The sequence below is a fragment of the Nansenia antarctica genome, assembly GCF_963989245.1.
Source record: "Nansenia antarctica genome assembly, chromosome: 3".
Classification (NCBI taxonomy): Eukaryota; Metazoa; Chordata; class Actinopteri; order Argentiniformes; family Microstomatidae; genus Nansenia; species Nansenia antarctica.
In genome coordinates this window covers 45,657,749-45,682,626 of record NC_137688.1, presented here as the reverse complement: position 1 = coordinate 45,682,626, position 24,878 = coordinate 45,657,749, and the positions used below count along the sequence as shown (strand labels likewise).

At 43.8% G+C, this 24,878-nt stretch overlaps 1 protein-coding gene across 1 annotated transcript; it reads left to right on the top strand.

The window, feature by feature from the left end:
• On the top strand, positions 1 to 24,417 carry drc11 (dynein regulatory complex subunit 11; the record flags this gene model as incomplete). The annotated part of the gene is made up of 18 exons (XM_080527312.1): positions 1 to 423; positions 745 to 873; positions 1,167 to 1,358; positions 2,957 to 3,028; positions 3,160 to 3,362; positions 4,983 to 5,067; positions 5,330 to 5,488; positions 7,697 to 7,772; positions 12,542 to 12,648; positions 12,930 to 13,028; positions 14,683 to 14,750; positions 15,068 to 15,150; positions 16,921 to 17,028; positions 19,938 to 20,137; positions 21,881 to 21,967; positions 22,529 to 22,706; positions 23,517 to 23,755; positions 24,262 to 24,417. The coding sequence occupies 18 exons, from the start codon at positions 1 to 3 to the stop codon at positions 24,415 to 24,417; spliced, it is 2,664 nt and encodes an 887-aa protein (XP_080383438.1).
• Positions 24,418 to 24,878: the final 461 nt, after the last annotated feature.

Sequence of the window (24,878 nt, the reverse complement as noted above, 5' to 3'; positions counted from 1 at the left end):
ATGCCATCTAAAGACACTGCTCCACAAATATCTGTGCTGGCTGGCCCGATGTGTTTAGTCTGTCACTGTTTCCATGCCCCCCCCCCCCGCCACAGCTCCTATGGCAGGATGTGGGCTGTGGCCCAGGGAGCCTTGGAGGACCTTTTGGTGGATGAGTTCCCTCCTGCGGCTCCCCGGCCACAGAAGGACCGTCTGCAGATCTTCCAGGGCCTGGCCACCTTCTACCTGAAGTACCTGCAGATCTTTCGCAGCCTGGAGGCGGTCTATGACCAGATAGTGCACCCCCAGAAGCGTCACGTGGTCAGGCATGTGCTGGATGGCGTGATGGGAAGACTGCTGGAGCTGAAGAATGAAATGGTGGAGCTGGAGTTCTCTGAGTTCCACTACTTTGATGATGTGCTGCAGGACCTGAAGCTGACACCTGTGAGTGCTGCTTGGGCTGGAGTGGGCTGGAGTCTTTAACAACAACACAGTGTTAATACCATGAGAATAATGTTTTACAGAGTTAATACCATGAGAATAATGTTTTAGTATTGGGAGCTTTCCTAAATAGTTACAGTACATTTCAGAATTTTGTTTTCAAAGATTAAATGTAATGTAAAAATGCCCCCCTCCCCCAGTATCTCAGAGATAATTTGCATAATATGTTTGTATACCATTCCCCCCTACCGAATCAAGCACATTGACAGACAAAATAATCATCCAACATTATTATATTATCATTATGCAAACTCATATTTTCAGGAGGATCTGGAAGTGCCTATCCCACAGTATTTTGTGAGAGAGAAGATGCGTGTGCTACAGGACAGAGAGAAGATGCTGGCCCACATCCTAGCTAAAGGGGGACATCTTGAACCAGATTCGGTCAGCGAAGTTGCAGTCTCACACACTGCCTAGTATATCTACTACTACATTAATACACTACACATGTTTAGTTGGTTAGCTAATACAGCTATTAACTATCTGATTCACCCAGTATTTACTTGAATATGACAATTCCTAATTTCTGATACTAATGTAATTATTTTCAATAACCCCCCCCCCCCCCCCCCCCATGGTGGCTGCAGGATTAAGTACTGTATAACCCCAATTTCACATGACACTAACAGTATTGCGTCTGTGTCTTGTGTCCGTTTCTGCTCGATCCATGCTGTTTCCTGTGGTAGGAGGTGTCCGTTCAGACCATGTGCTTGGAGGAGGCGGTGCGGATCCTCCAGGTTTGTGAGCGGGCACGGCAGGGGCGCCTCAGGGCCAGCTTCATGAAGGACATCCGGCAAGCAGAGAAGAAGGACAGCCAGGGCAACAGCCATACACCCAGCACCCTGGATCAGGACCAAGCTGCCACTCGCATCCAGAAGGTATGGAGTGTATAATTAGTTGATTATTATTCATTTATTATTATCATGGCAATTTTTCATACACGGTGCTCATACCACTACCTAAAACTAAATCAAACCCAATACAAAGCCTGATAATAACTGTTGCTTACATGCCCAATTCTTCAGTGGACTGTTTCAGGGTAAAACATTTATTTCAAAACCGCACACTGGAAAAGACAACAATTAACCATGATCATTACTTTTTTTTACAGTCTTCTTATTGATGCAACGTTCACTTTATTTTTTTTAATCTCATTTGATTTGAGTATGTTGCCCAGGTCAAATACAAAATACCCTGTCTTGGTGAATGCAATGGTTCCATTTCAAAGCTTTTCCTATCCAGTAATGTTAACAATTATCCGAGGAAGGAAGGATTCATTTTCAAAGCACTGGACTAGGGCTTGTGACTGTGACCTATAATATATGACACATAAGGATGGAATCTGATATCAAATTAAAATGTCCTTTTATGTCTGTGTGTATGCAAAGCCAAACTCATGTTTATTATTCGATAATCTCTCTCTCATACGAAAGAAGGATTAACATTCACCCAAAGCTTGACCTACAAGTGAACCTACAAGGAGAGGTTAATGCAACGTTGGACCGTGGTCACTTGTCACTATCTCCATATCCAGAGAGATAGTAATCGTTATATGATCCAAACTATCCATAAAACGTACATACCCAATTCCCCAGTGAAAGCAATGTGCCTAAGGGCCCAAGAGAAGGTTAACACTTGTGCGATGAGAGAGTAGAGGGGAAAGTGAGTCTGTATTTTAGGTGTTCATTTTCATGACCTTGCTAATCTTGTAATCTGATCCCCAGCGTTTGGACGTCTTTACAAGACAAGAATGGATATATTATGGTTATGGACCATCCTGAGCTTTAGGGAAAGCAGAGATGACATTGAGATAACATTGTTGAGATTAAGATTGTGGGCCTATTAACAATCCCATGCAGACCATATAGATAGATATATAGATATATACAGATAGATCTCAGCAGCTAGCGATTTAGAGTCTGATTCAGGCCAAGTGTATAGCAGTTTAATGCAAATTGGATTCCATCATTGTATAATTCATCACTTGGCTTTTTGGGCCTTTACTAGAAAATGGGATCAATTGCAACCTCTGTGACCATACTAAAACCATGAATCAACAACAACACTGACTAGATGGCAGTACCATATTTCTGCTGTTTCACTCTAAATAATCAGTCAACACTGTTCTACAAGCAATTTGTCCTAGCTATGAATATAAGGTTTAGCAACAGAGATGTGCCATTATACAATTAGTTACACAGTACTACAATGAATAAACTAACTAAAGAAGTGGCCATCAGTGGCCATCAGAACCACAGCAATTAATTCACTCAATCAATTCTAGCAGTGCTGCTTTACTCATTGCAGTAAAGCATTGCTTTCATGACACAGTTGAGTGGGGCCATATCATTGGAGCAAAGCAGCCAAAGGTGGACTCTCCGTGTTCACAAGCAGCATCTAGCTAGCGTGTCTCCTGGATGTTTCACCACCAGCCTCCTGGCCGGCCTCAGGTGACTGGGCTTGTGTTGTGTTCTAGGTGTGGCTCGGCTACAGCCAGAGGAAGAGGACCAAGAGGGAACGTCTGGAGGAGATGATATTTCTGGGAATGGTGGGTTGCCCTTGTTCATTCTACCAGGGAGGGTATGGCTGACAAAGGTGCATGGTAACTGTATCTGAGCTGGTGTCAAACTCATGCATGCAGTACCATCAGAGCCCTTAGTACCTCACGCTGATCCTCAGGTGCCTCCAGAGCAGCAGAAGCCCAGTGCATCTCAGCTGAAGGCTCGGCAGGTGGAGGCCACTCGTAGGCTGGTCCAGGAGCAGAATGAGGCTGAGTACCAGAGGGCCCTGGTCAGCATAAAGGAGTCTGTACACACTGTGGACGGGCCCGACCTGAAAGAAACCCTGCAGGAGCAGATCCGCCAGTGGTTCATCGAGTGCAGGTGAAATGGACACTGAAGTCTTCTTATTTTCACTGTGGACTGTCTCTTGTCTAAATTCACAGTACTCCCTTTTCTTGTTATTTTTCAATGCCATCTACTGAAGTTATGATGACCCTTGATTTCTCTCTTGGCTCCTGCCTAGCCAATCATTAGATAATCTATCTGTTTCCTTCATAGAGAGGGGTTGGAATGTGTGTGTGTGTGTGTGTGTGTGTGTGTGTGTGTGTGTGTGTGGAGTCGGGGCAGGACAGGAGAGAAAATCCTGATGCTTTCACTGCATTGTGGGCGGGCTGAAAGCCTGTGCAGTGGGCAGGAGGAAATGAGCGCAGTGGTGGCCGGTGCAGAGCATCCAGAGGTGGCCTATTAGCACATTCCAGGGTGATTTATGGTTGGCCACCGGTGGGTGCTGCACTATTAGAGGAGGGGGGGACAATGGTTGTAAGTCATCCAGGCTGGACGCCTTGGGGAGAGGACAGCTCCCATGGGGTGGTCACAATGGTCCTCGGCATACACATTCAACCCCTAGTGTCTCAGCCCCTCCACGGCTCTGACCCTCTGCTCTGACCCTGGCTGAACCACTGACAATAATATAAGCACCATGACGGTTAAGGGGTCACAGTCACACCCTCTAGGGGTCAAAAATAAACCCGGCAGCGGAGCTTCCTTGACCTAATGAGAATCCAAGAGTTCCGGGCCAGGAGGAGAGCACCAGATTAGGAGAAGCCCCAAACGTATGCAGGGGGGGTAGAGACTAAAGACTCCAAGACGAAGAGGCACTGGTAGTGGTGGTGGTGGGGGTGGGGGTGGGGGGGGGGGGGGGGGGGGGTGCATAGTTTGGCCTCACTAAAAGCAGGTGATAATTGTCAACATTAAGATAACTACTCATGGACAACCCCTAATTAGTGGAAGTATCCCAGGCATTCAGAGATTTTGCCAACTAATGATGAGGTTATACAAGCATAATACAAGAGCCCAAGTTATATAAGCATGATATAATTTGTCGAATTGGTATCCCTTCTGTGCAAACAATACTGTAGGTGCCCTGTCAATCCGCCTTATATGAAGCTGTTGTGTAGAGTATACATTCACCAAACACTTTATTAGGAACACCTTCTCATTCATTCAGGTGGTGTAATGGTATGGGGAATGTTTTTCTTAGCACACTTTGGGCCTGTTAATACCAATCAATTATCGCTTGAATACCACAGCCTATTTGATTATTGTTGCTGACCATGTGCATCCCTTCATGGCCACAATGTACCCATCTTCTACTGGCTACTTCCAGCATGATAATGTCACAAAGCAAAAGCTGTCTCAAAATGGTTTCATGAACATGACAATGAGTTCAGTGTTCTTCAGTGGCCTTGCCAGTCACCGGATCTGAATCTAATAGAACACCTTTGAGATGTGGTAGAACAGGAGATTCACAGCTTGAAATCTGCAGGAATTGTGTGAAGCAATCCATCATGGACCAGAATCTCAAAGGAATGTTTCCAACATCTTGTGGAAAGTCTTCTGTTTTGAGAGCAAAGGGAGGCCCTACCCAGTATTATAGGGTTCATATAGGGTTCCTGATAAAGTGTTCGGTGAGTGTATGTTAATGCATGGTTTTTATTGCAGAGATGCCACTGGAAAATTTCCTGACTTCCCAAATGCTGAGGATGGGGGATCAGCTGCCATATTTGCACAGAAGACACCTGAACAGGTAGCTTTTGAATGCCTTCAACATAACTAAAGAACTAATTTACCGAACAACAAGACACAATTGATCAAAACTCAATAAAAACTTGATAATCCACAAATCTGCTCTGCAAGCCAATTATTCCCAAGCCGTTCTGTTACTTACATAGTTCCCATATTGTGTTTTCATCCATGAACCCTTGAAGTCATTTTTGTGCCCTGTTACTCTTGTATTGTTGCATTTTACATGTTTTATCTCTGGCTAAATGTTACTTCACTCTGGACAGGTAGCAGCAGAACTAGCCGCTAAAGAGGAAGAGAAGGAGAGGAAGAGGAAAAGCAAAGGAATGAAAGACAAGAACGCCGGAAAAGAACGAAAGGATAAGAAGAAAGGAAAGGACAAGAAAGGAAAGGGAAAAGGAAAAAAGGGAAAAGAAGATGGAGAGGTGCAAAATGTGCATGTCATATCATCTGTTTCATATTTCTTTAATGTTGTTTGATATCATATATAATCATCCTGCTGTTTTGCGTATACGTTGTTTCCATGCAGTGTGTGCTAACCCTTTTATCCAAAGGTTGGTGTTCAATAGTAGTTCACTACAGAATTGCTGTGTCCAGGTTTTTTTTTTTTTTTTGAAGGGGCCTCAGTTTCAGTTATCAATGGAAATGTATTTAAAACTGCAACTCAGTCACAGGCATAGGAAGTGTGAATCATTTAGCTTTTCCTCGTAAATGAATCAATAAGTAGAGACTTGAGGTAGTGTTTTTCCCAAAAAATTCAGCAGTTCATTTAATTCGTCAATCATTAAGTCCGTGAAATACTGCACACCCACACTAAATAAAGCACTAAATCAGAAGCAGTTGGCTTTGGCCGTAGTCTTGGATGACTGAGGGCGTGGTGGAATGATGAAGACATTTATTATTTAACCGCTGAAGACGCTCTGTCTTAGGAAGTGTTTCTGATTCCAGTCAAGCAATTCTTCAAATTCTTGCCAAGGATTCTGTCCCCATGGAGAAACATGCTTCTCGGAGTCACACCTAAAGCCAATAAAACCAACATTCTTCATGGCAATTTTGTTGAATGACTTATGTATGATGGTTTCAAATAGTATATTAAGGTTATGGATGGGCCTGTTATACTGTATGTGTTTCTTAGCAGTATAGCTCCGACTTAAGACTTGGTCTGGGCTCTTACAAGACGTTGTCTTTCTACAGTAGTTGGTTATCAATTCATCCTCTTAGGCAGCAGGAGATATTGATTGGGTTATAAACTCTCAGATGGGCAGTGTGGTCTTGGTCGTGTCACTCACACCTTGACAAAAGATGGAGAGAGTAAAAGAGGACATTCTACTCGTCTCTCACAATGGGGTGCTTTCACCGGTCCTCCAGATGGCATGTCATGACCAGCGGTAGCCATGAAACAATTAAGCATATTACAAGTAGTCACTCATCTTGAGTATCTTGACTCATCTTCACTGTGGTCTGGTTGACTAGAAAGAAGGCATTGTTCATGTTAACCATGACATGACCTTTTAATTTGCCGTGTAGGAACATTTTCCATATACTGACCCTGTTTCATACAGCACATTCAACAGCACATTGAACCTCAGAAATACTATGGCTATAGACAAGTGTGGCATTCATTTAGAGAAGGATAACTCCAAATGTGAGATGGTCTGGGTGGCATTGAATGGATACTTATTGATCTCTTTGATATCAATTTGATATTGATATCCTGATCCTGATCCTGATAGTCTGAAATCTGACCTGAGATTCTTACTTTATTCACTTATTTCTAGAACCCTTTTAACTAGCTTGTGATTGACAACAGTGTGATTGACATCATGTTGATTGACAACAGTGTGATTGACAGCATGTTGAATGACAACAGTGTGCTACTTCCTGACATCTCCATTAAACCCTTTGCGTGTTTTCACAACCCTGTCTGAACATCTGAAATTTTGATCATGACTGTTCGATCCACAAGGAAACATCTTGCCTCGCTCCATGAGTTTCGTCATCCATCACGTATTATGAAGCACTTAAGATTCCCTTCATATCTTCAACTGGATTTCTCCGCCTTTTGGGAGATATTAAATAATCATGGAGAAAGAAATGTGAGGGCTCATAAAACATGTCATGTCTGTGTAAGTGATACTAGCCCTCCTCCCACTCCTTACCTGCCTAGAGCCACTCTTCCCTCATTGAAGGATTTAGAAACAAAGTACTGTGTGTGTGTGTGTGTGTGTGTGTGTGTGTGTGTGTGTGTGTGTGTGTGTGTGTGTGTGTGTGTGTGTGTGTGTGTGTGTGTGTGTGGACACGCGTGCAGTGATTGTATGGATGCTGTACCCCTGACTGTGCGCAAGTTATTTTCCTTGGCCTGTCCTGATAGCTCTGGATTTGACCTGGAGTCACATCACAGTGGAGAGCAGTCATATTTATACTCTAAATGAACCATAATTTGACCTAAAAAGAATGACAAAAAGAACTTTGACATTGCCCAGATATCAATATAATTTAAGTGAAAATGTTGCATTTGAGGAAATTAGGCAATCAAACTATTTCAGGTTTAAAACAAGTGTTCTGTTGTAATGAAAGCTATCAAGTAATTAATCACAGTGAAAAATATATTATCCCATTTTTGTCTCTTGCAGGAAGAGGAGAAGGGCTGGAAAATGCCTCCAAGCAATTTCCTCCCCACTGTTGCGGAGGGAACCAAAATGTACAAAGGTGAGTGAAAGTAGCATGACAACCATAGGAACGTGCTGCCTGGAAGAAAATCTGTATCATTATTACATTACAGTTACATTACAATGTTCTGAGTCTGTCTATGGTGTGTATACTGTCTTTTTAAGAAAACTGTATTTGGATATCATCAGCTAACCTGTAATGACAGGACTGTGCCGCTGCTGTGGTTGAGATATGGATTGGGGGCTTGGGGTCAGCCAGATGGTTTTCCATTCCTGGTCTGAGGTGATTGTTCAACGTGATGAAGACCAGGCAATGGATGAAAGCTTTCTGATGTACTGTCAAGAATCATCAGTGTGTGGACGATTGTGGCTTTTAATTTTAAAGGCACCATATGGTGGATTTGTTATGTTGTTTAATGGTAATTTCAATTCATGATATACACACATTGATTCTCAAAGCATATGACTTATGAATGTGATCCAAGATCAGTCTGAGACAGCTCTAAATCCCAAAGACCAATATAGCCATGTGACTCCCTCTACATTGGCCTATAAGGTAAAGAGGCTGTCCGGGATAACAAATCAATCTGATCCCCTGACAGGCCTGCTAATGGCAGCTCTCTTTCCTGTCTCCCAGTGCTGCTGGGGCCCTCAGGAGGAAGTGAGGCGTTGTGCCCTGGCCCCTGTGTCTCAGTGACCCATAGCGAGGTGTGTGTACAGGGGTCCAGCCCTCTCCAAACCCTGCTATTGCACTTTAAGCAATTCCCCTGTGGAGAGCATTTGGACCCAAATGATCATCCAACCATCCTGTTTCCATTATTTTTCTTGTTTTTATTTCATTTTTATTTGTTTTGCCGTTTTAGTTGCTTAAGCATACTGACAGCTCTTGTACTTTCTGGTTAGGTAACAGGTCAGGTGAACTCTTTACTTTGATAAGAAACCTGGAGTGATTTCAAGGGTAATGTTGACTACTGAAGTCTGTGTTGACTAGTTCACTCCCCTGATGAGTTACAGTGCAGAGAGACGAAAGCAAGTCTTTTGCTGATACTGTAGATGCAGCAGACATCCAGGAGTAACGCCCCCTATCCCCACATCAAGCTTATCTATCTTCCTCTTGGACGATCTTCCTCTTTGACGCCTTAAACCTTTTAGCAACCTTACAGCACCTTGACCGCAACCAGATGGTCTACATCCTCCTGACCAGGGTTTGCTCCGAAAAAAGTCAGCCACTGTGTCCTGGGTTTCATCACTCTTTCGTCTCCTCCTCCGCTCTCTCCTTTTCTCCATCCATTACTCCTTCCTTTAATTTTCCTTATCTGACCCAGATAACCTGAGATGGAATGGTTCTAGGTGGAATAAAGGGTTCACAAGAGACAGCATACGGTTTACAGCGTCTCTGTGTTCTCTGGATCCTAATTTTCCCTGGAAGCACAAACACTAAAATCTGCTGGAAATATGCAGAACCAGTCACCACAGCTCTCTGAATGTATTTGGAAGGTCCACAAGGTTGGTTTCAAAATAACAACCATTATTCAGTGGAGTAATTGCGTAAATGATATGCATGCTTGTTAAATGATCATGCGTGCTTGTCAACCAAGGCTGGGATATGGGTTATGGATAACCGTTTCTACATTGTGTCTATGAATGCAGATACACAAGCCCGTTGGGGGTCAGTTTGTACTAAAGTCATAGCAATGCTTGAGTCAATTTGGATAAATCATTTGTCCATCCAACAGATTTTTCATCCAAAAAATATTTGACTCCCACTGACACAGGATGACCATCTATGTCTTAACTGTTCATTGGCCTTTAATATTATTGGAACAATAAAGGTAACTGAATGAGGGTTCAGCGAGTTAATAGTTCCTGTACATTTGTGATGGTGTCAAATTCAGCCCTTTCAAGCTGTTCAGCTACTTCCTAATTTGCACAATGGAAACGTTTGAGACAAATCGCTTGGACATCCTGTTGAATCCCGAATGGACAATATAGATATGACCCTCTCAGTGTTCCCACCATAACGAGAAATAATAATAACATTTAAAAAAACATAAATTCAGAGCATTTTACAGCTGTACTGTAAGTGGCAAGGGCAAAAATTGAACAGATCAAATGTTGCTAACACCGTTCTACAGTGACCAGCTTTGCTTAAGAAATCATTCCTTCACTGCTATAATGCAACATTGCCATTTTACCTGTCGCTAGTTTGTAAGTAAACAAAGGCCTCCTGTCAACCCCTGCCCAGCATCACCTCTAATTCAGCTAGGAGAGGGTGAAGGAGAGGGGAAAGAATAATAATAATAATAATAATAATAAAAAAAGAATAACAGTCCCACAGCAGCTGCGAGTTTGCAGGAAGCAATTATATGCCCAGTCAAAGCTGTTTAATACTTTCTTCATTATGATTCGCCTCTGAATGTCAACTGGCACAACCTAGGGCTTTAGGTGACATTCCTGGAGAAGGAAGCTTTGAGCGGTAATGAAGAACAGACTCCGGCCCGCGCTCCACACCTCACCTCTGAGACGTTTATCACATTATTGACGCTGTGCTTTCCACAACGTTGGGTTTGGCTTATGTCAGGGGCGGCTCATTACCCAAAGTGGCCCCAGTCTGAGTTAGCTGGTTGTCTGGCCTTTAATATGAATAGGAGTGATTGATTTGTAGTTTTTTATTAGGACGAACCTCTCCTCTTAGTGCCTTTTAGTAATGGGCTTTGTGCTTTGAATGGGCAATAATGCAACACAGCTGGTCACTCTCTTCCCTCTCCTCCCTCTCTCCTCTCCTCTTTCACTCTTCACTTTCCCAGGTCACCTCCCTCAACCTCGGCATTAGAGATCGCAAAACAATATCATTACCATACATGAAACACTGAATGTACACTTAAACCCATTTACAGTATACTGTAACATCCTGCCCATCAAAGCTGTGATTAAAGATAATGTGAGCTTTGAAACCGGTGGTCCCGCGGATCAGCAATGTTTTATCAGGTGTCTGTAACTGGAAAATGATCGCTTGTTACGTTTTGTTTTTTATGTCATGAAGCATGAAAGTAAAGCTCATTATTTACTCGGAATATAGAATCAAACAAGTCTGGTCCATTCTTCCTAACGGCTGAATGTCTCGTTACTCACACTGGAGTGTTTCCCATATCGAGGCATTGTGTGGTCGTCCAGTTATTTTGGTGTGGTGTTTTGTTTTGTGTCCCTTTTCAGGTCTTTTTGTTGTTGTTGTAATTTTCCCTCCCCCCCCCCATCCCAGCTGGGCTGTAGCTGTGAAAAAAACATTTCCATGGGATTGGAACTCACTTCCTCTGAGTGTCAGTGTCACGGGGCACTGGTTGGATGTGAACCATGGATTTAATTTCAATTTCCTGGCCAGAGGACCGTGCAATAGGAAGTGCTTGTTACCCAGAATCACTCTTCCTGTCTGCAACTTGCCTCGGACAAAACACATCTTTTTCCCAGGCTGAGCAAGGAGAAAAAAGGAGAGACCCAATAGAAAAGCACGCACTAGCATACAAATGGCTGTAGATGTATTGGAAGCACATACTGTGAATGGGAGCTGAAAACCACCGTGGCCTTGGCATATAAAATGCTGTTGACCACACTTGAGTTGGAGTGCCTTCCTTTCATAGACCAGGTGGTATATGGTTGAACACACACATGACAGAGCCTGCTTGTGTGTGTGTGTGTGTGTGTGTGTGTGTGTGTGTGTGTGTGTGTGGCCTGTGTGTGTCGAATCATACTTTTGACATAAGCTTGTCCAATAGCGAGCCAGCTAGATTGCATAGCATTGGATTAATCCTAGGCCCATCCAGGGTAATTTAGTGCTCCTAAAGGCCAATAAAGTGGACTTGAAAAGGGGACTTTACGCGTCAGAGGACTACAAGGGATGCACTCTTTAAACAAACAGCTTGGGTTTGGGGGAACACTGGAGAAAAGAGAGACGGTAATTATATGTATCAGATTGCCTTGGGGGTGTTTTGAAAGGGGGGACTTTAAAAGGGGGGCCTTGTGGAGGGCAGGTTGATCTCTGACCTTCCATGCAGATTCTATTTCAAAGACAGACGCTTATTTTGAGGTGCCACCGGGGCAAGCTGTTAAACCACTGCCCTTTGACCCCTGTCTGAACTTGACAGGGCTTCATCCCGGGGCGAATTTGTCAATCTTAAAAACAAGTTGGATGTTTGTGATAGTGTCATGATGGCTCTATTGCTATTGTAACACTACGTTGATTCTTAAAAGACGAAAACGACCACAATCATGCCATTCCATTTATGGTCTATACAGTGGTTACGTTTAATGCTGTTTGAGTGTGTGCTGTTTGCTGAGGTAGAGACCAGAGATGTGGTCAAAGAGAGAGGGCAGTTGGGGTCCTTCACAAGAGTTTTTGGCAGCTGTGGTATTTTGTTGTGGCCGCAAGTTCAGTCTTTGTTGTGAAGGATCAGATCCTACCTGCCTTGATCTGAAAAAAGCCCTGTTTGGCTTTTTGCCTGGCCGCCGGCAGGGATTTTAGGCTTCCTCCCAGGATGTAGCTCCTGAGAGCCACTCAGAGAGAGGACAATAAGCTCTGCGTACTCACACACTGCTCCTCCACCTGCACTTCCCTCTCTCCCTGGCTCATTGACTGGGAAACCTTCGCAGCCGATCAATTTTAGAGCTGTTTTCCCTGTTAAACGCTCTGACGCGCTTCCTCTGCTGTCCTGTCATTGATGGATGACGTGTGTGTGTGTGTGTGTGTGTGTGTGTGTGTGTCTGTGTGTGTGTTTGTATATTTGTGTGTGTGCGTGCGTGTGTGCGTGTGTGTAGATGTTTGGCAGACCCGTGATGAGAGACAGAACTTCCAGCAGCGTTTTGATGCCCAGTTGGTGCGTGAGGAGAAGAGGTTGGAGGTAGAGGAAGAGGTCAGAGTTCAGGTGAGAGAGTAGGCCGTTCAACCCACACCAAACTCCACCAATTAGATCAATACTGTCATGTCTATTATCATGTGAATTTATGTCAAATCTATGATCCCAAATTGCCATTTCATCCCACAACCCAGTATATACAGTACCTGTATGTGGTAAATATCTGAAAGAGTGCATTCTCAAGCAGTTGCGTACAACGCACTGTATATTCAGTATTCATATCTGTGAATCATTTGTAATGATAAGATGAAGAACAACTATGAGCTTGCAAGTTGAATCTCTCCTCAAAGGTGGACGAGTTGATGAGACAAGAGCTGAAGAATCTCAAGATGGCTGTGGACCGGGAGAAAGGGAAGAAGAAGAAAAGGGGAAAGAAAGGCAACAAGAAGGTAAATGACAACAGTGCTGTAAAGAAGTTAAAGAAGGTAAATGACAACAGCGCTCTCCCACATGTACGACTAAGCGGTCCGGATAGTTTAGACAGCACGATCTGCGGTTACTGCAACTCGTGTGTTAAGTCTACAGTTGGGATGAAGGAATGCACGGCACCTCACCTCTGTCTCCTCGATGTTTCGTCTTTTTGTCTACAGACAAGTAAACAACTACAAGAGCAGTCGTTAGCCATGTCTTGTTAGATTAAACTAGTTGTTAGATTCAACTTTATTGTCATTGCAGAGTACAAGTACAATACAACGAAATGCAGTTTAGCATCCAACCAGAAGTCTTCACTAGTGTTTTGAATTATTTAGAGACATATTTAGTGGGTTATTCTTTGGTTCTGCCAACATAGTTTAAATCGTTTGTCAGTATCTATGCTATGATTGTGTCTTGCCAATCCTGGTAAGATATCAATGCTATGTGACACCAAGAATGTAAAATGGTAAACAAGCATTAATGTCACCATGCTCATAAATCATCATTTATGGTGTGGTGACTGATATATAATTGAACATGACATATGACTGAATATGATTGGACATTGTACGGCAGGGGTCCAACATTCCCAAAGAGAAAGGGAACTCCTAAATATTTTCAGCAGAGGAACACTGTCTCACATTAGGCAACAGAGGGTTCTTTCCTGTTCAAAAAAATAATTGGCCATGTGGATTTTAGGTCATTTATTGCGTAACCCTAGGCATCTCTGCTGGAGCATTTAGACTACCGCCAAGTAACATGCTGTTCTCTGAAGTCTGTGAGTGACTCAGCTCTCCCGCGTTTGTTACTTACTGGATTCAAGACATGTTTGGATAGGGTCCCACAGAGTCAAGATCATTTTGTTGTTTGTTGTTGAGCTTATACCGTAGCTTGTCATCTCAAGACTTTCATGTGGGCCTTTTCCTATAATGAAATACAGTATGTTTTCTTTGTCTTATGTCTGACCTTACACTGCATTCTCTCAAGATTTCTCTCTTTTTTATTAGTATACGTACTTCACTAAACTATGTTTATTCTTAAGGGAGATGCTTCATTATCTGTGGCTGCTCGTACTGTGCATTTCTAGGAAATAGTGTAGGAAAGCCACTTCATTTGGAAAGCCACATTCAAATAACAAGATTACAGGTTTCCAGAGTTGTTCTGTCATCAAGAAGTGGCGCAGTACTCGAAGGGAAACATTCTGTGCCTCAATCTCTCTCTCTGTCATGCATGAAGATGGTCTTGTGGGAAATTCATGTGCTGCTCTGCCAGCTTCTGTGTGGTTTCAGAAAAACCCTTGGTCAGGGGTTTGTGGCAAGCAGTCTCCTTCAGGCACTCTGCCAATGGGTGTGCTTAACGTAAACATGAGGTCCTCGCACATGCACACACGCACACACGCACGCACGCACACGCGCACACACACACTGAATTCGAGTTAATCAATAATAGCATTTATTTTTAATTTTATGGCTTCATTCGTTGTATTCAGTCTGTTTCCACATCGGACATCTATGTACTGCTTAATTCCTGAGGTTCACCACCGTTCACCATGTTGATATTTGTGATATTAGTTGGTTTGGGATTCCATCCTCTTACCTCCGTACTTAGTCGATTATTTCTCTGTTTTAGAAGAAGAAGAAAGGGAAAAAGAGCGGTAAAAAGAAGAAGAAGAAAGAGAAGGATCTGACTGCGGACAGGTCTGTGTTCATTATGAGGTGTCTGCAGAGGGCAAAATGAGCAGTCTCTTCTGTTCAATGAGTATGCCGTACTGTATAGAGCAGATGATTTATAGACCTCTCTAATAGAACTGGTTAATGATTAGTCAATGTGTAACCTGCTCTGCTCTCTCTCTCTCTCTCTCTCTCTCTCTCTCTCTCTCTCTCTCTCTCTCCCCTGCCTCTCTCTCTCTCTCCCCCTCTCTCTCTCTCTCTCCCCCTCTCTCTCCCCCCCTCTCTCTCTCTCTCTCTCTCCCCCCCCCCCCCCTCTCTCTCTCTCTCTCTCTCTCTCGCTACAGAACCATAGAATCTCTTTATGAGGAGCTGGTGTTGGAGGGCTTCCTGATAAGACCCATGAACATCAAGCTCTCTGACTACATTGGTACTGTACCACCACTCACGTCCATCCTTATTCATTACATAAAGGACAATCAACACACACACACACACACACACACACACACACACACACACACACACGCATGCTCGCTCATAAGCAAGCATGCACACACAGAGACGGACACACACCCATGCTTGCATGCACAAGCATGCACGCACATATGCACACAGACACATACACACATACACACAGTCAATCTGAACACTGTGTTCCAATTGATAGAGTCTCTGGAGTCCAATACTGTAACTCTTTCAGAGTGTGTAATGCTGAGTAATGCTGGGCCTGGCTGATGTTACTGCCTGTGTTTGTGATGAGATATAGTTGAGTGTGTGTATAGTGTGTGTGTGTGTGTGTGTGTGTGTGTGTGTGTGTGTGTGTGTCTGTCTGTCTGTGAGTGTGTGTGTGTGTGTGTGTGTGTGTGTGTGTCTGTGTCTGTGTCTGTGTCTGTATCTCTGTCTCTGTCTCTGTCTCTGTCTCTGTCTCTGTCTCTGTCTCTGTCTCTGTCTCTGTCTCTGTCTCTGTCTCTGTCTCTGACTGTCTCTGTCTGTGTATGTGTCCGTGTCTGTGTGTCTGCGCATGTTCGTTCTTGAATTAGTGTAGATCTAAGAGTGTGTGTACACAAGCTGTTAGCAAGGCCAGCTGGATGGGACAGGGTGCCTCCCCATCTCCTCTGGGATTTATGACTCAACCCTCCACCTTCCCTTGTTCATAGATCTATTACTGCAGCTAAGTTAGAACAGGGGAAAACAAGAGTCATGGTGACACCTCACTTAATCATATTGAACAGACACACGTGCCTGACCCCCCCCCACACACACACACACCACACCCCCAGAGCATCCTCTGTTTGCCTGTCTCCCCTCCCTTTTCTTCTTATGTAGAGTAAGATTTGTAACAATATTATGTTCTTCTGTCTGGTTTTTATCATATCCACCCATTGTGCATTTATGTTGTCCAGAGATGAGCATGCATTCAAAGCAAGGACCGAGAAATATATTAGGATGGCTTGGCCCCCATTACTTTCTGGCTATGTTTAAACCTGGTATAACCAGATGCCCGAGGCTAACTAATTAGATGTAATCAATCTTTGACTTTCATTACTTCAGGTTTCAGCTGAGTTGATTTATATTAGTGGCTTACGAAGTTATGAAGAATCATAATCTCTGTACCAAGAGCAAAGTCGTAAGATTCCACTCCACCACAACTGTGCATTTTTTTGCCATGGTGGAAGAGTGATGGCATTGCAGTGTGAGTAACTCATTTGTGAGAGCAGCTGGTGAAACCGGGAACAAGTCGCCAACCAATGAAAATGTTAACTGTTATTCAGAAAAATGTAAAAATGTATTCTGAGTTGTTGAAAATCAATGACACACTCACTTGTCAAGCCAAAATATTGCAATACAATGGATTCAGTGAGTAATCCCCACTACTCTACACTAACGAGGTAGTAGTGGGGATTACTCACCGAATCCATTGCATTGCAATGTTTTGGCTTGACTCGTGAGGGTGTCATTGATTTTCAACAACGCTGAAATGTATTTACATTTTCAGAATAAAAGTCAACGGTCCGTCCGTTGATGACTTGTTCCCGGTTTCACCAGCTGCTGTCACATTTTACAGGAGAGGTTTTTGCGGGATTACCTGATCTCTGTCTTTCTTTCTCTTTCTCTCTCTTTCTCTCTCTCTCTCTCTCTCTCTCTCTCTCTCTCTCTCTCTCTCTCTCTCTCTCTCTCCTCCCTCCCTCCCTCCCAGGTGAATACAGCTACCTGGGCACTACCCTACGCCAGGCAGACATTGAACCCATGCCCTCTCTCTCAGACGTCAGACAGCTCATTGCACTCTATGGGATTCTGCCTCTAGGTGAGTGAGATGGCAAGCCCACACCCCGACTCCTGTCTTAGATCACCATCAAGCCATGCTAGACAAGACTGAATCATCCTTGTTCTACTCACACACACCGTACACTTCATATAACATCACCCACTAAAGATGTCCAGATGTGTGAGCTGGGTGAGTTCATTGTTCTTTCACCATAGAAGCATCATTTGGAACAACATGGCCAATGAGAAGTGCCAAGTTTCTTTTTTCAGAGCAAGTGACCTGACCAGGAAAAAGTATAGCGCTAGTGCTGGTACAAATGGTGCAACAGAGGGGAATTGATATCCAATTTGGCCCTGACTAAAATGCACCTCAGTGCCCCCACCATGACTCCCCTGCTGTGCCAGGATTAAAATGGGTACAACGGGCCCATAGAAATAGAAACCCTTGAGTGGCACTGGACACGTGGCATTAATTTTTCAAGGCTCATGAGCGTGTGAGGTGTGTGTGTGGCCTTATGAACTGTGTGTGACCCTGGCAGCGCTTAACTAGCAGCTTTGATCATTCAGCCACTCTCTCCTGTGTCCTGCTGTCAGTGTCAGGTATCCCTGGTCCATCGCCTGCTGTGGACTCTAGAGTCTGAGCTGTTTGATAAACTCTGCAGGTAGACACTGTCTGTATGAACAGATCTAGGATCTGCTCACGTTCTCCTAATCCTAACTTTAACCATTTAGGGGGAGGAAACACAAAACTGACCATAGATCACGATCTAGACTACAGTAGAGGCTTAGTAACCTACTCTTGGCTTTGAGAGGATCAAACCTGATCCAGGGATCATAAGTATAAGTAGTCGGCCCACTGACAAACTGACACTACCCCAGCCCCGGTGGGACATGACCCCTCTCCACATCACTCAGCACGAGGCCCGCTCTCATCCCTCTGCCGTACGCCAGTGGACCCACAGTCAGGACTGGGTTACTGAACAAACAGCCCACCCACACTGGAAAAAAGATGTGATCTCTCACCACCTCTTTCAACATAATCAAAAGCAATGTGAGGCCTGGGATGTGGGACCCAATGCACTGGGATAGTGTGTGTGTGTGTGTGTGTGTGTGTGTGTGTGTGTGTGTGTGTGTGTGTGTGTGTGTGTGTGTGTGCGTGTGCGTGTGTGTGTGTGTGTGTGCGTGTGCGTGTGCTGCGTGTGTGTGTGTGTGTGCGTGCGTGCGTGCACTTTAAATGGCTGACCTGAACCATACCATGCTGGTTCTGGTATTTAAATGTCACACACAACCTTTCCAGCACTGTTACAGCGGCTATGGGGGATGGGTAACGAGGGGCCAGTCCAGTACAACTCATCTCTCTTCGGCTGTAGTATAATTACAAGTAGGCAACTTGAAGAGGCAGAGTGAAAGGTGGTGTGCTGTATTCTTCCACACCTGCTCTGCTTATTTTTATCTGTACACTGAAGAAGTTTCCACCTCTTCAGAAATAATTCACAATAGGACATTGTTTTGTTATTGCCGGAACTTCATTCTCTTTGTCACCAAAACTTGGCTCGATTTCAGTCACCATTGATTATTCAAAGTTCCTCAGGGGCTGATTATGTTTTCCTCAGTGTAATATAGCCCTTTGAAAGGACCGATGGGATAATGCTTGTTGGATAATGGCATATACAGCAGTGTATGTTAGGCCTAGCTAACCTCTGACCACAGTAGTTGCAGTACCAGGGAGACTATTGTAATTGATAACACTGCCCCCTGCTGACTATTCCACTGCCTGCCTTTTAAGAGAAGCACTGTCACAGCAGCTACAACCACTTTACAATACCAGCTCTTAACAGTAATTGCTGTTTTCAAAAGTATGTCTATATTAGTCGTTAATTAGTCTGTTGTTGTTGTTGTTGTTGTTGTTGTTGTTGTTGTTGTTGTTGTTGTGTGACTGGTCTGAGTCATGAGGACTGGACTGAACCAAGTGAGGGGGTTTCTGGGGAGGCTTCTGAGATGTGGAGATATTTTTCCAGGGGGGTATTCCATCAACGTCCCTAAAGGAAACAAGACTTATCAAAATAAGCCTGGATTTTCCTTTAGCGACGTTGATGGAATACCCCCCTGGACTCTTCGTCTGGATGCTATACACAGGGACACACTTATAGTGCCCTTTCTCTCATCTGTGTTATGTAAAGAGCTACTACATTTTTTTTTGCTCTTTGAAAATCTGGCCCTCATGGGAGGAAGATCCCCACATTGAGGGGAGATAAAGTGTGATGAACTGTAATCAGGTCTCATAGTGTACTTACTGAATTTTCACACTGTGATCTGATCTGGTAGAGATATATGACAGTCGTTAGCCTACCGCACTCCAGAGACCACAGCCTCTGCCAGCTATTGGAGTTTTAATGAGCTCCAGGTGGAACAGCAGCCGGCCTCGTTAGCGTGGGCTACCCGAGAGGAGGGTAGGTGATTTTTGGGGACACGACTGCACCTGCTCTGGAACCTAGACCTGGAGGTTTAGTGTGTCTGTGGGGTATAGTGACCGGATGTGTCCGCTCCCACGCTCTGTATGCTGGTCTCTGTCCAGCTTGCACTTTAATCACAGTCCACATCAGAAAGTACACAATGGGGCACCTTCGGCCCAGCTGGCTAATGAAGCTATTCTTTCCTATGATAGGAGGTGGCCCATCTTAATGAGCTGTACAGTTATACAGTGGAGCTGAACCGTTATACTCTTCTCTTATTTATTCTTCTTTTATTTTACAACTACAGGCTACAAACTGTTGCTATCCTTCTGAATGCTCCATATCTATAACCTCTACGCTAACTATTACCAGCCTTACACTGCTAATACTGTAGTCTCTTTTTTCTCTCTCTCTCTCTCTCTCTCTCTCTCTCTCTCTCTCTCTCTCTCTCTCTCTCTCTCTCTGTCTCACTCTCTCTCCCTCCCTCCTCTCCCAGGCTCCCAGTCTGTCCATGAGAAGGCCCCCGTGGTGAAGTCCCTGCTGCTGGCTGGTCCTGCAGGTGTGGGGAAGAAGATGCTGGTCCACGCTCTGTGCACTGAGACAGGGGCCAACCTCTTCAACCTCTCCCCTGACAACCTGGCTGGGAAATACCCAGGCCGGACCAGCCTCCAGTACCTACTGCACATGGTGTTCAAGGTGGGCATCAAACTGGCCACAAACTGGGTCATTCTTAAAAAGTACTTTTACTACCTGTTCATTGAAAACTTGTTTCAGGTGGTCATAAACATATCATTTGAAGCATGCAGGCCTATATATGAGTCGCTTCAGATACCAGGTTTTATGTGGATCGTTCCTCTTTTATCAAGGCTTTAAGTCAAGAGGTCAATTCTACAGATGTAGAGTGTCAATTGTGGGCAAAAAAAGTACATTCAAAACATACAGTACATACTGTACTATCAGAACCTCTACAAATCTGGACGCATACAGCCTTGTATGATGTCAACAGGGCTGTAAGCCCTCTCTGCACTAGTTGCTATGTGAGGATGTTTATTAGATGGTTATCAGTCAACACAGTTGTTGTTGGCGCCTCTGCTGTTGCATTTTGCATTTTGTACTCACTGACACCGACTCAGAGAGGGGGCAGGAACAGATCTGTCTTGCTTGGACACCTCTCTATGCAGCTGGCTTGAAAGGCAAACAAGATAGGACCCCATAGCGACGGGCCGTTTAGGCGACATTGTTCCCGGTCCTGGCCTGTCAGCACCTTCTCCCTAAGTGCATTCTGGGATTAGGAGCATGTCCTGACAGGACGTCCTGCTCGCTGAAATAGGGGCTTCCAGAACATGTGCATTCGCCTGCCCCTCTACTCAAAGTTGTCTTTTACATGCCTGCTTCCCCTACCCCCAACTGCACACGCATACACAGACACACACACACACACAAATACACACACTTAACATAATACAATGAATGCCTTTTGACATAGAGATGACATTCATACCAATCTCTCATGCCAGCACTGTGGGATTCCCATACACACCTGCTGTTTTTGTCAGGGAAATTAAATGCAATGCAATGAATGGTGTTGTCTGTTCAGGGGCAGCAGGTCCCGATACCATATGTCACTGGCTGCAAAATGTAGCTCCTGAATTTAACTGAACCATTCATACACATTAGCATGCTAGGTCATTTTTATGGAGCCATTTAGGGGGTACTTACTTTCCTCAAACTCATTAGGAAAATACATTCTCAAGTGCCAACACTTCAATAGCCCACAAGGAACCAATAACCAAATGAATAAGTTTACTGCTGGGGAAGGAGAAATATAGGGTGGAAAGGTTGACTATGTAGGCTACGTCATCCGATTAGGAGTTCTATTATTGCCATTTCTGGAAAACTGCAGTCTTGTGTTGTTTGTTCCAAGTATGTGTAATGTAATAGCAACAGGGTATTTCATTTTACATGAAGGGTCTGTTGACTGAAACATGTGATGGTTCAATGCTTAGTTTTTATAGTCTCATTCGGTATCCAAAGTTCTTTGAAAAGATAGTTGTCACAGGATCTCCAGTGACTGCTGGTGCACTGTTGCTAATGCCGTGTAGATGACTCTTGTTTGGGTATTGGTCTGGATGAATAGTTGGTCTGTTACTAAGGTGTTGGGTTTCCCCCTGGTAAGTTAACTTGTTTGGCTCCAATGAAGTGACCATTAATGTTCTTTCCAACTTGTGTGTGGGTCTTTTGTTGATGTGTCTGTGTAGGACTGACACTGATGTTTCTGCTGGTTCAACTGTGTGTGGGTGTGTCAAGATTGTTGTAGTTTCTGGCTGATTTGCCTGTGTGGGGGCCAGACGCTGACGGTACGTTGGCCTTCATGTGTGTGGGTGTTACGAGGTGACAGTTGTTTCATTGTGTTGGTTTTGTTTTGTTTTGCTCGGGCAGGTGGCTCGCCAGCTGCAACCCTCGGTTATATGGATCGGAGATGCTGAGAAAACCTTTTACAAGAAAGTCCCAAAGCAAGAGAAAGATGTGAGTTTATACCACACAACCCTAGTCTTAACATTACAGTCCACATCAATGTAATCAATAGTTTGACAATAATCTTCACTATGCAGATTGCCCTTCTCCACTATATGATTTTCAAATAACCCTTCTCCATTGTTTTACTCTTTGTGAATAAAGAGTTTGGTTGCATTGGTTGCAATGCAACTCCGCCCAAAATCTAGGTGTAATTGCAGTATACAGAGTAGATTGTTCTACAAAGACACTTAGATTTAGATTTTGTCATCTAAAAATTAATTAGACCCCTATACTTTCTTTTATCTATTTGTTTGTTTCTTTTTATTTTACTACTCGATCTTTTCAGTTTGTAAAGTGTCTTTGAGTGTCTAGAAAAGCGCTATATAAGTCTAATGTATTATTATTATTATTATTATTGGTTGTGGGTCTCACAACTTTAGGTTATGCTGCCCTCTTGTGACGATTCTCAGTCAAGGCTTATTTAATGAACTTGACACCATTGGCATTTGTAATCTCTCATTCCCTTTATCTCTGTCTTTCCTCCTCCTTTCTCTCTCTCCCCCTCTCTAGATGGAGCCCAAGCGGCTGAAGAAAGACCTCCCCAAGGTACTGAAGTTCATCAAGCCAGAGGATCGTGTGTTGGTGGTGGGGACTTCTCAGCGGCCCTTCGAAGCGGACCTCAAGCCCTTCTGTAAAGTCTACAAGAAGATTGTCCTCATCCCCAGACCTGACTATGGCTCCAGACTGGGTGGGTGTTGCTGTACTGCTTAGCAACTAAATGCACCCCAGTCATGAGTTTTTATAAGATAAGACACTGTCCTGGGGTAATATTGACTTGGACACAGTGCAGCTGTTTAAACAATTGTAAAATCTACATTGGCCACACATAACACTCTCAACATTGCACACTGGCCATTTCATACATTAGTCTTTACCTCTCATCCATGTAGCTTGCATGATATAAACATATATCTGTCCATACTGTATGTTGCCCATAACATTCATCCAACATTGCCCACTGCACGTTCTGCAACATTGCCCACTGCACACATTAACCCCGTCTGGCCAACACAAAGGCTTGCCTCCTACCTTACTGTAAATACTCACTTACTTTCAGTACTGTAATACTGTTAATGCTTTAATGGTCACAGGGATAAAGGAGAACTTGAAATCGTCTTACACTGATATCACGTCTGAGGGAAAAACCTTATATAAAATGAAATAAATATGCCCACTGTGAAAAAGAAAAACAATTTAGTTCATAGCTGTATTGTAAGGTAGGCCCTTTTTAAAACTAATTTAAAAGGGTTAACATGGGGTTCGTTTAAGTGGGTAAACAGGGTATAGTTCTGCACTTATTAAGTAATTGATCAAAAGTATACAATACCTTATCTTCTAAATAATCTCAATTAGGAATATTAACTTGTCACCCCAGAATGTAATTCATTGACATCTACAGAAATAGGGCTACTTATACTAATTTGCCTTTTAGGTGTCCTACATTTTGTCCCTTGACTGAATGTACTTAAATGTGCTTATACTGTCCTCTGTCTTCCAGTCCTGTGGAGGGAGCTGTTGCGGTGTGGCGGTGCTCAGCTGGGCCCTAGCCTGGACGTCAGCTCTCTAGCCAAGGTGACGGACGGCTACACCCAGGGCCACATCCTGCAGGCGGTGCGGCTGGTCCTTAGTCCCCAAAGGCTGGATCGACAGAGTACCAGGCCCCTCAACGCTGCTGAGTTCATCCCCCCACTGGTCCGACAAGACCCCGTATACAAGGAGGAGGAGGAGGCCTTTAAGGTCAGTCCGTCAGTTAGTCCGTCAATCAAATTTGATTTGTATGGCACTTTTTACAAATATGCTTGTCACCAAAGTGCTTAATAGCAACCCATCCCGGAACTCCCAAAGAGTCAGAATTCACTTCATGCAACTGTGTTGTTATAGTTACCTGCCTTTCCATATCTTTGTACTGTTGGTTTATACAGAAAAGCACTGTTGAGTTCCTATCTACTTCACTTAGAAGCTCAGTCGGTTCCCCCATGATCAAAGACTTTCACACAAGCATGTTAAAGAGAGCTCCTCAGACCACAGACAGTTGTTATATTTGGTTTTGAGGACATAAATATGCTAGCAGTGCTATGTTAGCCAAAAGCGTAATTAAACAGATTGATACAACAAATACAATTTTGATTCATAGACCTGTATATGAATATCATGGACAAACTTTCCCCACATGAGGGCGCTGTTCTCCTACACTCCTCATGGATGGAAGAGATTTTAAAATCAATGCCTGAATGTGTTTCCAGATGTGGTACAGCCGGACCCCTCTGGGTAAGAAGAGGACACGGGCTGCCAAGGCCATGGAGGAGGAGGGAGAGCTGGGCGAAGGCAAGGACAAGAAGGGCAAGGGGCAGAAGTCAGGGAAAGAGGGGGGAAAGAAAAAGAAGAAGAAAAAGAAGTAAATGTACCAAATGCAAAATGGAGAGATCAATTTTGGGGAGATACCCACATGAATCAAAATACTTTTGTTATGTCTGAACTCTTTCGTTTCTCAGAGATGGAGGACAATAATTCTAACAGAGTAGCTATGTCATCCTTCAAATGACAAAGACCATGGATATGAATTTCATATTGACAATGAATCAAGGTGTACTGTATATTCTATTTTTGGAAAATGTTACAGATGGCTCATGTTGACCATTCTATGTTCTAATCATTATGAAAGAAACAATACATTTATTTTGTCTTCTGTGTGAAATAAATAAAGCATTTAGGGTCGATCTACAGCACATGAAATGGAGCTCACGGTTAACTTTCAACTGAAAGCAACTACAGTTGCTGCAACTCCATTTGAGTCTAAATGAATCACAGCATTATAGTTTCATCAGAATCTTTTTGTTTTCAGCTTCAGACTATTTTCACC